Here is a 14,450-nt window from a genome sequence, read left to right as displayed (position 1 = left end):
ATATATATATATATATATATATATATATATGTGTATATGTGTATATGTGTATATGTGTATATATGTATATGTGTATATATATATATATATATATGTATGTATATATATATATATATATATATGTATATATATATATATATATGTATATATGTATATATATCTATATCTTGTAAGTCTACTACCTCAGTGCATCACCTCATTCTTATCAGGATTCATTTCCATTTACCATTGTTTTGCTCATGTTACCAACTGATCAATGTCATTCTGTGGCCTAAAGACCATCATCGCCACGAACACCAACGTCATTTATTTTCATATTATCTGCATACTTGCTCATCATACTTTCTCTCAGTATTAAGTCTGGTGTAAGTCGAAGCCTTTGCCAACGTGATAATTTTAATTCAATTATTTAGTTTAAAGTAAAACTAATGGTGAATCTTTTGGGTTGTTTTTGATGGAAAATATCATGATCTTTAGGAAATTTACATCCTTGTCCAGTCTGAAAAAGTGATTTGAATCCGTGAGTTTGACTCTGAAGGGCTAGCAAACCACTAGATTGCAACAGAGTACTGAGAATCCACCAGGTGGATTACAATGGCTTCATAATAGATGGCCCATCACTGTCACTTCCAGGCAATTTGGTTAGGTATTAAATACTGATCATTCCAGCAACTCCCTTGCTTTGGGAGAAAATATAGAGTTGCCTCCAAATGGCCTTTTTACCATTAAGTCCTTAAAATAAGGTTAGATCCCCATAAATTGTATAATTAGTTTGAGAAGGGTGAATTTAGTCTCCAGTTACATAAAGCTCTATCCAGTGTTAGGCACAAATGATAGCTCTGAGTTCACTGATCTGTTGAAGTTGGCTTGACTTGGAAGGGATGGCAACAAAGCAGGAAGAGTGTGAAATATGTATCTTGCAAAGTACGTAGGCAGCCTGCTGTCATTCACTGCTGTTACTTGTGTGTGAAGAATGTTCACTTGGACAGGTCAAACCAGGACACTTCACTACTGTATGACTTGGTCTTTGGAGGATTGTGCTTTCATCTGCTCGGAGCAAACAAAAATCAATGAGTGATGAAAATAGTTCCTGACCAGTTTCTGTCCAACATACATTTTAAATAAAATATTTATCCTCTGAAATTTAATTAATTTGGTACCTTCTTATCCTGTGCTCTTGAAATTATCCAGTATGTGTTGAAAAAGTTAGCAATCAGTTTTTGATCAAATATTTGTATTTTAGGTGGTTATGATGGCTATCGCCCTCCATTTTCAAACACTCCAAATAGTAATTATGGACAATCTCCATTTTCTGCCCCTCGTGACTACTCCAGCTCTGGATACCAGCGTGTAAGTACTCTTCACTTGTCTGGCTATTGATAGTCTAGGCCTTAGACGTGTTGGGTGGGAAACACTGTGAATCCAATCCAAGGTAGCTTTATTTTGCCAGTTTGTGGAGTTTTATAATACTCATGACTCCTTGGTACCATCTGTTAGTTTGAGTGTTAATCTAGGTTGGTAATTGGTTAACCTGACAACTTGGAAACTATTAAACTAAACGGGGCCAACCACATCCCACATGCTCAACAGACGCATTTAAGAACAAATTGCGAAAAGGACCAGAAAATTAAGTCTTAGGCACATGTTACAGGTTTCAACGTATGTTTTCATAAAACTAAGGCACTGACATATTTGAAAATGTATAGACTTCAACGGAAGTTCATAGATGGTTAGAGAAATATTTGAAAAAGTAACTCAGGGAATGGTTTAAGATTTTTTTAAATAGAATATATTTCAGGGAAATTTTACGATGTAGTGAACTGCTGAAGTAAATGTTAAATGGCAAAATTGTAAGACTACCAAATTAGAAATATATTCCATTTTAACAGCACAGCAGTATAAAATATATAGCAGACACCAAGATGGAGTTTTAACTGTTTCCGTTTGTAATTGATGCGTGAAGCCTTTTATTTGTGGTTATTTCAATGTGTGCTTTATTTTCACCTCTTATGATTGCAAGAGTTGCAAAGTATTTTTCTATTTCTTTGCTCCATCCAAATTATAACCAGTGACATAACTAATTTTGGACATATTCAAAGTGATCCAGATTTATATTGAGAACCAGGTCCATTAGGTAAATACAAGCTCCTTTAAACATATTGGATGCTAGAATAAATATGTATTATCTTTGGTCTCTTTACAATTTAACATTTTAATATTTTGAGCCAAATTTTCTATTAATTTATCCCATTCGTTAAAAATACTAATTAAACAGTTGAGAAAGATTGTAATTAGTGTAATTCAAAGGTTGACATAGCTTTTACATTGGAATGTTTATATTTTGTCTCTGCTGTGTTCGACTGAAGATATTGATGAAAGGATTTATTTTCAGAGGAATGTCAAACTTAGTTAAAAATCTTAATGTTCGATTTTTAGGAAACTTCAAATGTACATTGATTCGAGCAACGTCCTTGTAAATCTTCTCTGTACCTTTTCCAGCGTAACATATTTCCTATGAGAGGGTGACCAAAACTGAACATAATACTCTGAACCATACATAACCTCCCAACTTCTCTACTCAATACTCTGATGAAGGCCAATGCGTCTTCATGTCCCCTCTCCTTAAACCCCCTGCTCAACAACACTCCCCAGAGCCCTGCCATTCACTCCCCTGCTTTTGTTTCCTGTCTAGAAGTACATGGCAAATAATTATCAGTGGAGCAAATTAGCATGACAGATTTTAATTTTTTGGTTTGTTCTGAGATATGGAATTCACAAAAGTCTTCTTTTTCTAACTTGGAAGCAAAGAAACTTCTCAAAACTATGTTGTTTTGTAGGATGGATATCAACAAAACTTCAAGCGTGGCTCTGGACCTGGTGGACCTCGGGGCACTCCTCGAGGTAATGCTCAAGTGATGCGCTCCTAATGAAGGACTGGAGAAAGTGAAATATTGGCAGTGCTTAATTTTGTCTTTCACAGCCACCGTGCTGCTTCATTCTAGAGGGAATTGACGAATTACAAATTTATTCGTAAAAGTAGGCTACACAAACTCTATTCAGATATCCCACCCAGAACATTTTTGTTGAAGCTTTGAAGCTTTACTCTTTGTTTTCACTATGTCAGCTTCGAACAAAAATAACCCTGCTTTATAAATAACCACGTTGAATTCTTGAGCAGAAACTGTTTCTGGTAGTTTGCATCTACATAGAACGCAAGAGCGAGACAAGTCTGTGATAAAAGTGCAAATGGTATGTCAGTTTTGTTCCTGAAAACTTGAAAATTCCTTAATTTATTTTTTGTAAAAAAAAAAATTTCTTACTACCATCTTTATGCTGCCACCATTTGTCCCTTTCTGGGAGTATTTTGATAAAATTCATTTGCGGATGTTTGATTCACTGGTTTTTAAACTGAGGCTGTATTTCTTTTTCTTCTCTGCCTTTTAGAGCTCCCGAGAAGTGTGAGTTTGTAAATTGATGTTGCTGCATCAGAGAAAGTTTCAATAAAGATGTGTTGCACACTTGCAGCTTGTTGCTGATTTCTTTTTGTCAGTTTGTTCTTGTGGAGTCTGCCTTTCCTCTGTCTGTTTCCATTCGCTCACTTTGGCTTTATGGGCAAATTAGCTGCATTTCAAGCAGTGAGGTCCAGTTTTTTTGGTGATGATTTACATTTTTTTTGTACTATAATTGTTGGATAATCACCCAGGTTATTGCTGCATGTAACCTTTTTATTGGTAAATGTGTCTGTTGATCTGTTGTGAATTGAAGCTTCTGTGACATTATTTTGCAGTTTACTGAATAATAATATGATTCAGTGACTCTTTCAGGCCTAATGACATTCGTTCAGAGTCTTGAGTACCAATGATAGGGGTGCAATGCAGCCGAGTCATGCATATATATATCAATATGCAAGTTCACTAAACTGTAGTGTTTTGACCCAACTCATCCATGCTGATCGAGTTGCTTATCTTTTGTTCCATTTGCCTACAATTAGCTTATATCCCTCTAAATATTTCCTATCCATGTACCTGTCTAAATGTTTTAAACTTTGTCAATGTACCTGTCTCTACCGCTTCCTGTGTCAGCACATTCCATGTACCCAACATACTCTTTGTGAAAATGTTGCTTCTCAATTCCCTTTTAAATCTTTCCCCTTGCAGTAAATCTATGCCCTGAGTTTCCCCACCGTGGGAAAAATACTTATTGATCACCTCGCTTTATCTAAACCCCTCATGATTTTACATATCGTTGTAAGACATTAATCCCCACGCTCTAGGGGAAAATGTCCTAGTTTCTCCTTACAACTCGAGTTCTAGTCTCAGTAACGTCCTCATGCTGCACACATTCCAGCATAATGACCTTCTTCTGGCTGGGTGACGAGAACTGCACGTACTCCATCAGCGTACTGTTGTAACATGACGTCCCAATTCCTGTACTCAATGTCATGATGAATGGCTTGCTTTCCTTCAGACATCACCTTCACTCTGTTTTCAATACTTTCATCGAACTCTGTACCTGTTCCCCTAGGTATCTGCACTACAACATTCTCCAGGCCCTACTATATACTCTTAATCCTACATTAGTTTAAATTGCAACACCTCCCATTTGCCTGAGTTAAATTCCATCTGCCATCCTGGGTGCATTTCCCCAGTTGATTAGATCTTACCGCCTTCACTGTTCATTACACCAATTTTGGTGTTATCTGCAAACTAATTGTTCGCAACATTGTCATCCAAATGGTTAATATAGATGACACCCAAACAGTGGACAGCACTGGTCCCTCTTCATACCACTGGTCACAAGTCTCCAGTTGGAATAACGCCTCTCTGCTATCACTACCACGCGTTCCACTGAGCCAACATTGTATCCAATTCGCTATCTCATCCTGGATCTAGCCTTCCAGGCTAGCCTACTACACGGGACCTAATCCAAGGCGTTGTTAAAGTTCATGTAGATAACATCTACCACCATGGCTGTCACTTGTTCAAAAAAAAATTCATGAGCCCCTAGTTTCCCAAACACAAAGAAGCCATACTGACTATTCTTAATAAATCTTTGCCTTTCCAAATGCTTGTTATTTAGTCTCTCAGAATCCCGACCAGTAACTGTTCCATCGTTGAGATCTGTTGCCCGTACCTTGACTTATCCTTGCAGCCCATCTTTAAAATAAAACACATTAACCAGTCTTTTAGTACCTCTGATCTTGGTTAAATAATGATGAAAATATCTCTGCCATGGCCCCAGCAATTGCTTCTCACAATGTTTTAGGATACACTTGACCAGGCCCCAGAGATTTAACTTAGCATGTCTTAAGACTGCCAGCACCTCCTATTTTGTAATGTAGATATTCTATTCTAATACATTATTATTTTCCATTAATTTCTTCCACCCCCCCCCCCCCCCCCCCCCCCCCCCCCCAATGAATAGTTCAGATTCCTGCCGTTATAATGTGAGTAGGCATATTTCCTGAATAAATGTTATATTCCTATGTATCTACAAAATACTGCGAAAATGAGGAATTGTAAGGGGTTCTCACTCGGTATTTATTTCTCATTTTGTTCAATTACTAACTCTTGTAACTTGAATATCATGTTCTTCAATGTTATTCTATTTAGTATTTATTTCAGTAATAACTCACACAAGAGTCACACAACTGATTGTTGCAAGATTTAATTGGGATTGAATCGGGTCTTGAAAATCTTTTTGTTTCAGTGGCACAATCTTTCCCTAATCATTGGAGCAATTAAGAAGAAAATATTTTCTCCGTCTTTCTTTGCATCTCCCCAAAGTAATATTGCTGGTTTAAATGAATTTTGGTGACTGCATACCTTGTTCATAATATCACCACGATTCTGAATTGATGCTGTATTTATTATTATTGTCCTCTACTGTTATTGTCGTCTTTATTACAGAATAATCCATTTTACAATTGTTCTTAGCCTGCTTTTGAAAGTTGTATGGAAGTTCAACAGCATTCTTGCTTGTCTAAATTGGGCATAATTAAATTTGGTCTTTCAAAACATATTTTTATAATTGGCTTTTGTTGGTGAACAATTTTTAAATGTACTACACGGTGCTTAAGGAAGTGGTGCAGCAGTAGAATTGTGGCCATGTAGCATCAGAGACCGGGTTTGATCCTGACTACGGGTGCCGTATGTACAGAGTTTGTATGTTTTCCCTATGACTGCGTGGGTTTTCTCCAGGTGCTATGGTGTCCGCCCACATTCCAAAGGCGTGTAGGTTTGCAGGTTAATTGGCTTCTGTAAATTGTTCCTAGTGTGTAGGATAGAACTAGTGTATGGGTAATTGCTGGTCGGAACAGAATCATAGAAACATTGAAAATAGGTGCAGGAGGAGGCCAAACGTCCCTTCGAGCCAGCACCGCCATTCATTGTGATCATGGCTGATCGTCCCCTATCAATAACCCGTGCCTGCCTTCTCCCATATCCCTTGACTCCACTAGCCCCTAGAGCTCTATCTAACTCTCTCCTAAATCCATCCAGTGACTTGGCCTCCACTGCCCTCTGTGGCAGGGAATTCCATAAATTCACAACTCTCTGGGTGAAAACATTTTTTCTCACGTCCGACTTAAATGACCCCCCCTTTTATTCTGAGACAGTGGCCCCTGGTTCTGGACTCGCCCAACATTGGGAACATTTTTCCTGCATCTAGTTTGTCCAGTCCTTTTATAATTTTATATGTTTCTATAAGATACCCCCTCATCCTTCTAAACTCCAGTGAATACAAGCCTAGTCTTTTCAATCTTTCCTCATATGACAGTCCCGCCATCCCAGGGATCAATCTCGTGAACCTACGCTGCACTGCCTCAATCACAAGGATGTTCTTCCTCAAATTAGGAGACCAAAACTGTATACAATACTCCAGATGTGGTCTCACCAGAGCCCTATACAACTGCAGAAGAATCTCTTTACTCCTATACTGAAATCCTCTTGTTATGAAGGCCAACATTCCATTAGCTTTCTTCACTGCCTGCTGTACCTGTAAGCCAACTTTCAGTGACCGGTGTGCAAGGACGCCCAGGTCTCGCTGCACCTCCCCCTTACCTAACCTAACCCCCAGTGGACCAAAGGGCCTGTTTCCATGCTGTACCTCTAAACTAAGAAGTGATAACATACTCCTGCAAAATATAAATGTTTTTATTGAAAATCTCCTGCTACTTAAAATTAGGATTCTAAGCGTTTGGGCACACACAGGGAATCAAATTCATGGATTTGACTTTATAAAGATTTATGAATTGTTGTGTTTGTAAAAAAAAATTCTGATCTGACATTTAATTTTTGCGTTATGTGCTACGATTTTGACCTGCTTATTCTGTCCTGATAGCTTTATCTGCAAATAATGGTGTAAATTGATAACATGGTAGTTGTTCTGACTCTGTGCGGATCATTGCTCACGGGTTATTTTAATGTAGTTTTTACTGTTATTCTGCTCCAATTCAAATTCCTGCAGAACTTAATGTTTCAAATTCAAATGTGGAATTTATTCAGAAATGGCAATAAATAATCTTTGGTGATAGATGGATTTAGAATGGCCGCAATAAGGTTTTTCAAATGAGAGAATGAGAAATTTGTCAAATTCAACTAAATTCGTTTGCATTTTTCTGTTTGGTTGGTAACATTTCAGGATTTCAAATTTACTCTATACTTTGCCCCCAGTTTGTTTGGGATTTAGCTGTAAATTTCAGTGGAACGTGTCTTCCTTGTGCTCTTGCCTTTATGTATTTGCAGATTCTTTGAAAACTCATTTTTCAAAATGTATTACTAAGATTTGTTCCTTATATTGGAGGAACTTTATTCAATTTCAAGAACAGTTTACACTGCATCTTCAACTGAACGTGAACTTGACTGCCTTCTTTGCAACATGTCCCTGAGTGTTTCCCACTACATTTGTTGTTGGCTCTGTATCACTAGCATAAATGTACCTGCAAGTCCTTATTTATAGAACCATGAAACAAGGTCATCTGAACCAGAGACCATACCATGCCAGCTCCCTGTGGTGAAATCTGGTCAACCTCCATTTTCTGCTGCTGCCCGTCAATCCCACAAAGCATTTCCCCTTGATTTCCTATCCAGTCCCCTTTTGAAGACCTTGATTTGATTCTCTTCCCATCAACATTTGAAGCACTGAGTTCCAGATAATAATCGCAGTGCAAGCCAAAGTTGTTTCTTACATCTTTTCTGAAACTTTGCTGTCATTCTAAATTGATTTCCTCTATTCTTAAACAACCTGCTGAGGGGAGCAGGTTGTTTAGTCATCTTATATGAACCTGACTTAATCTTTAATATTTCTGTTAAATCTCCTCTCAAACTCTCTGTTCCGAGGAGCAAAACCTTAGCTTCTCCATTCTAACATTGGGATTCAAATCTTTAGAACCTTCCTAACTTTTCAAATGTCTGGTGACCAGAGGTAAATGCAATACATTATGGCTTAACAGGTGTTATATGTAAATTGAATATAACTACCTAACATTTGGGGGCAGTGCAGTGTAGAGTTGCTGCCTTACCGTGCCAGAGACCGGGGTTCGATCCTGACCATAAGTGCTGTCTATACGGAGTTTGTAGGTTCTCCTCATGACTGCGTGGGTTTTCCCTGGATGCTCCGTTTTCGTCCCACGCTCCAAAGATTAACCCCTCTACCTGACAGTTTAAAAAAAAATGCAGACATACACACAGTTCCTATGTTCCTGTTGTATATTTAATTACATTAATATGCCAATGGAGGTATTCAGAACTATACATTTATAAATCATGCAACGATTTTGATTTCTCAGCAATATAGAATAGATTGTAATTCACGAGGCGTTATGATGAATTTGATATAGTTGTGCCAAGGAAAGAAATATAATATCATTAGTAGTCCATTCAGCCCTTTCATTGCTCAGCCATTCAAGACAATTGTGGCAGATCATCTATCAGAATAACAAACTTCTGCTCATCTGCCCTTTACATCTAAAAATAGGCCTCCACAGACGTCTGTAGTTACATATTCCACATGTTCACCCCCACAGCAAATTTCTTGTCCTGCAATCTGAGACTGAATCTCTTAACAGAGTATATTATAAAATAAAAACAAGATGGTGGAAAATACAGCACAACAGGCAGCATATGTGGAAGGAGAAATAGAGTTAAAATTTCAGGTTTCGAGCATCTGCAGTTGATCTTTGGCAATGACTCCCAAGCCTCCAACCTCATCGTTCCCCAGCCCCGCACAGTTCGATTTTACCTTCTCCCCAAAATCCACAAACCTGACTGCCCTGGCAGACCCATTGTTTCTGCGTGTTCTTGTCCCACCAAACTTATTTCCACATACCTCGACTCCATCCTATCCCCCCCCCCCCCCCCGGTGAAATCCCGCCCTACCTATGTCCAAGACACCTCACACGCTCTTCGTCTGCTCCATGCATTCCGTTTTCCAGGTCCCCATTCCCTCATCTTCACCATGGATGTCCAGTCACTCTACACCTCCATCCTCCACCAGGAGGGTCTATAAGCCCTCTGTTTCTTCCTTGACCGTAGAACCAACCAATCCCCGTCTACCGATACTCTCCTCTGCCTAACGGAGCTGGTCCTTACCCTGAACAACATTTCCTTTGAATCCTTCCATTTCCTCCAAATCCAAGGCGTAGCTAAGGGCACGCGCATGGGCCCCAGCTATGCCTGCCTCTTTGTAGGGTACGTCGAACAATCCTTGTTTGAGGCGTACCGTGGCCCTATCCCCGAACTCTACCTCCGCTACATTGACGACTGCATTGGTGCTGCTTCCTGCACCCATGCAGAACTCACTGACTTCATCCATTTCACCTGGACCATTTCCGACATCTCCCTACCGTTTCTTGACCTCACTATCTCCATCGCAGGTAACAGACTACTGACTGACTGACTACAATTTACTCTGAAGAAGGGTTTCGGCCCGAAACGTCGCCTATTTCCTTCGCTCCATAGATGCTGCTGCACCCGCTGAGTTCCTCCAGCAATTTTGTGTACCTTAGATTACTGACTGATATCTTTTACGAACCCACTGACCCATGGCTATCTGGACTACACTTCTTCCCACCCTGCTTCCTGTAAGGACTCTATCCCCTACAACCAATTCCTGGGTCTACGCCACATCTGCACCCAGGATGAGGTGTTCCAGACCAGGGCATCGGAGATGTCCTCATTCTTTAGGAAATGGGGGTTCCCCTCTTCAACTATAGATGAGGCACTCACCAGGGTCTCTCCTATATCCCGTAGCTCGGCTCTCACTCCCCATCCCCCCCCGCACTCGTAAGAAGGACAGAGTCCCCCTTGTCCTCACCTTCCACCCAACCAGCCATCACATACAACAGATAACCCTCCGACATTTTTGCCATCTCCAACGGGATCCCACCACTGGCCACATCTTCCCATCTCCTCCCCTTTCGGCTTTCCGCAGAGACCGCTCCCTCCGTAATTCCCTGGTCAATTCGTCCCCTCCCACCCAAACCACCCTCTCCCCTGGTACTTTCCCTTGCAACCGCAGGAAATGTTGCACTTGTTGCATTACCTCCCCCCTCAACTCCATCCAAGGACCCAAGCAGTCTTTCCAGGTGAGGCAGAGGTTCACCTGCACCTCTTCCAACCTCATCTACTGCATCCGCTGCTCTAGGTGTCAACTACTCTACATCAGTGAGACCAAGCGCAGGCTTGGCGATCGCTTTGCCCAACACCTCTGCAGCATTCGCATTAACCAACCCGATCTCCCGGTGGCTCAGCACTTCAACTCCCCCCTCCTATTCCGTATCTGACCTTTCTGTCCTGGGCCTCCTCCATGGCCAGAGTGAGTCCCACCACAAATTAGAGGAGCGACGCCTCATATTTCGCTTGGGTCGTTTACACCCCAGTGGTATGAACATTGACTTCTCCAATATCAGGTAGTTCTTGCTTTCTTCCTCCTTCCCCTCCCCTTCCCAGCTCTCCCACAGCCCACTGTCTCCGCCTCTTCCTTTCTTCTTCCCGCCCCTCCCACCCCCATATCAGTCTGAAGAAGGGTCTCGACCCAAAACGTCATCTATTCCTTCGTTCCATAGATGCTGCCTCACCCGCTGAGTTTCTCCAGCATTTTTGTCTACCTTAAGAAATAAATTAAGTAACTGGATTCACCATATTTACTTGTACAATTCAGATGGTTGGCTTATGCTGGTTATTTTCTGCGCCTTCTCCACAATAATGTAACATTAGTTCTTGATATACCAGTAAAGTATTTCTGCAATGATATCGTTTATAATTATACCAAATGTTATTGTTATTAGTGAGAATATTAAAATCTTTAATGTTGAACACTAAATAGATCAGATTCTGTAACATTTTGAATTTTGTCATTGAGAAAATATATTTAAAATTTAATATCTAATTCATCATTGTCTTTTATATAAAAAGATGAACACTTTGTAATTCTGTTAATGCATTGGGTCCATTTGATAATCTTGAATGTTGGTCTATTGATGGTGTGGAATAAGCAGCAAAGGAAGACGTGTTCCTTGGATTTGCAGTCATATTTGGGTATCTTTTTGATCTGCCTGTGGTGTATTGGTTGACCATATCTACCATGATTAAATTTGTATTAAATCCTATCAAACGAGTTGAAGCCTGATGGTTATAAGGTAGGGTTGTGGATCTCTTTTTTTGTGGTAATTGATTGTTTGCTCAGGTGGCTGCCAACTGTTCGATTTTGGTGACATTTGAAGGTTTTTAGGCCATTGTGAGATGGTGTGGCTCAGTTTTAGTCAAGAGTTAGATAAGACAGGACCTGTGGTCCACCTGACTATGCCATTGATTTAGTCTAGTTTCATTTTACTATCTGTCATAGATGAATATTAGCGATGATTTTTTTAAGGAGTGTCTCAAATCTGGGAATCTTTCAACAACAGAGTTTAGTTTTAAATGTTTCTGTGATTTTAATTATCACATTTAATTGTAAATTGAGGGTCTTTATGTAATTGTTAGTTACCTAGGCAGGAATGTAGCATGGGTATAAATGAATACACAGTGCTGTAGTAACTCAGTAGATCATGCAGCATCTCTGGAGAGCATAGGTTGGGAGTTAAATATTGATGGGGGGGGTGGGGGGGGAGTACAAGGGAGAAATAGATGGTGGGGGGGGGGGGGGGGGGGGGGGGGGGGGGGGGGGGGGGAAGGGGAGCGGTCGGCTAAAATTGGAGAATTCAATATTCATACAGTTGTGTTGTAAGCTGCCCGAGATGAATATGAAGTGCGCTGTTCCTCCAGTTTTCCTGTGGCCGCACTCTGAGGAGGCCCAGGGCTGAAAGGTCAGTGTGGGACTGGGAAAGGGAGTTAAAATGGATAGCAACCGGGAGATCCAGTGGATTTTGTACAAGACTTGACGACACTGAAGACACACTCGGTCTGCAAACGATTACTAGATCTCCCAATTGCTCCTCTTATGTTCTCCAGAGCTGCTTCCAAATCTGCTGAGTTACTCCAGCACTTTGTGTCTTTTGGTATTAATCAGCATCCGCAGTTCTTTGTTTTTGCATAGGTATAAATGAGAAGTGTGTGCTTTCAAACCTGTATCTTGCTGGATGAGGGTAGGGAGAAGGAGAAATGACTGGGGGTGGGCAAGTTCTTTGATTATGTCAGCTGCTTTTCCAAGGCACCGTGAAGTTTAGATGGAGCCAATGGTCTGGTCTATGATTGGGCTAATTTTATGTTCTCATTGACATCTCATTAATTGTGAGGATCATAATTACATTTTGCTTGCACTACTTATCCTTTGCATGTAACATCCACTCAATTGAAATGGGGCTCTCATTTGCAAATAAATTTGCCACTCAAAGTAGGCTATGAAGGACCAACATTTGTTTTGGGTCCCTCATCTCAGATAAGTGTGACCTTGTAACACAAATAATTCTCTGTTTAGTTATCGAGACTGAGTATTTTAACTATTTAGAAGTCCATCAAATCATCATTTAGGCTTTTTAAAAACAGAAGCACAGAATTGGATGCTGACTAATCATCTGAATTTTGAAATTCCAATCAGGTTGTGTATTAAGTCAAGCAAATTATTCAAAAACGATTTTAAATGTGTGCATTAGAGTTCTTGATATTTGGGTGTCGAACTTTGGTAACAACCTTTTTAAATGAGAACAATAAGTTGTTTACTCAGATGTTTAACCATATGACTGCTTTGGTCAAATTGATTTTTGATAGTTTGCACTATTTTTGGAAGTGCATTTAATGATACTGGACCTATAATGTGATAAATTGCAATGGTGTTTCTTTTGTAGGTTATCTAGCAATGTTATAACATTTTGAGATTTTAAAAATCAAGTCTGTAATTTATCCCATCAGATAAAGCATAAAAAGAAGTAATTTGACACCTAATTCACTTTCATATCTTCAGCATTAAAAAAGTTATGGCCGTTTTCGTACTCGGAAATTAGCATCTTGTTCCCTATTGCTTTTCCATTGACTTTATTTTTTATTTTTTATTTTATTTATTTATTCCGAACAAGTAAAGACATTAAAGACATTAATAGTAACAAAATCGAAATTATCAAACAATTGGACATTACAATCAATATTTACAAAGCAATGAGAAGAACAAAAGCAAAGTTCCAATGTCCAACTCTGTGTCTGTACAAGCTCGAAAAGGAGTGAGAAGAAGAATAAGGAGGACTTAACTCAAAAGCTGTGATCGAGGACAGTCAAAAGCCCATAACTTTCTTAAAAATTAAGAGAACTGAAAGAAATGTTCAGTTCCTGTGGATTGAAGCATTCTGAAACAAATATGAAACAATCTTACTTAGATGACTTGAAATTAAAGCATATAATTAGTTAGTTACCTAATCGTAGCTAATTACAAAATTCAATTACTAGATCTAAACATCTATCAATTTCTTAAGAATAGATTAACATTTTTAAATAGCCTAAGTGTCTAAATAACATTCACACAAGAATTCACAATATAACATAATTTTTAAATCTCATTGTCATGGATTTATAGGCCAAATTGAAGGAATTTAATGTTTAATACCTGTAAATTAATGGTCATTTAAATCATCTTGCGAGTGGGTTTTTCTGGAATGCGATCATTTGTAACGTTGCGGTTGCAGTGAATTTAAACCCCATATCGGCAGGAAAAATACTGCTGGTTCGTATGGGAAAAAAAATCACTGTTTCGCAACGTAAAATGTGAATTAAAGGCATCTTAAGGGGCACTTTTATACATAAAATAAACGTCTTTCCTTTACCTGTCCCGTACGTGAAATCCGTCTCCGTTGTCGGCGTTGACGGCTTTAGGAGCTGATTTTAAAATTACTCCAGCGCTGAACTTGTCGGGCGATTTAAAAAATAAATACACAGAACGGCTGTCGGAACATTTCTTCAGCAAAAGCTTGCACCCCAACAAAATATAATCCAGGACAAGGTAGGAGAAAACTGCGTTTTAACCCC

General features: G+C 39.5%; 1 protein-coding gene across 7 annotated transcripts in view; it reads left to right on the top strand.

Moving 5' to 3' along the window:
* caprin1 (cell cycle associated protein 1) overlaps positions 1 to 14,450 on the top strand; it is a 104,733-nt gene that overhangs the window by 81,259 nt on the left and 9,024 nt on the right. For 5 of the 7 annotated variants that reach the window (XM_033038908.1, XM_033038904.1, XM_033038906.1 and 2 more), the window contains 2 exons: positions 1,244 to 1,350; positions 2,838 to 2,901. In XM_033038908.1, the coding sequence (XP_032894799.1) occupies positions 1,244 to 1,350; positions 2,838 to 2,901 (171 nt within the window). Of the gene's footprint in view, positions 1 to 1,243; positions 1,351 to 2,837; positions 2,902 to 3,444; positions 3,525 to 14,450 lie in introns of those variants that run through there. The other 2 variants (XM_033038907.1, XM_033038910.1) reach the window with 1 other exon arrangement.

This window comes from Amblyraja radiata, chromosome 20 (genome assembly GCF_010909765.2).
Source record: "Amblyraja radiata isolate CabotCenter1 chromosome 20, sAmbRad1.1.pri, whole genome shotgun sequence".
NCBI classification, from domain to species: Eukaryota; Metazoa; Chordata; class Chondrichthyes; order Rajiformes; family Rajidae; genus Amblyraja; species Amblyraja radiata.
This window is presented reverse-complemented; position numbering and strand designations above follow the sequence as displayed.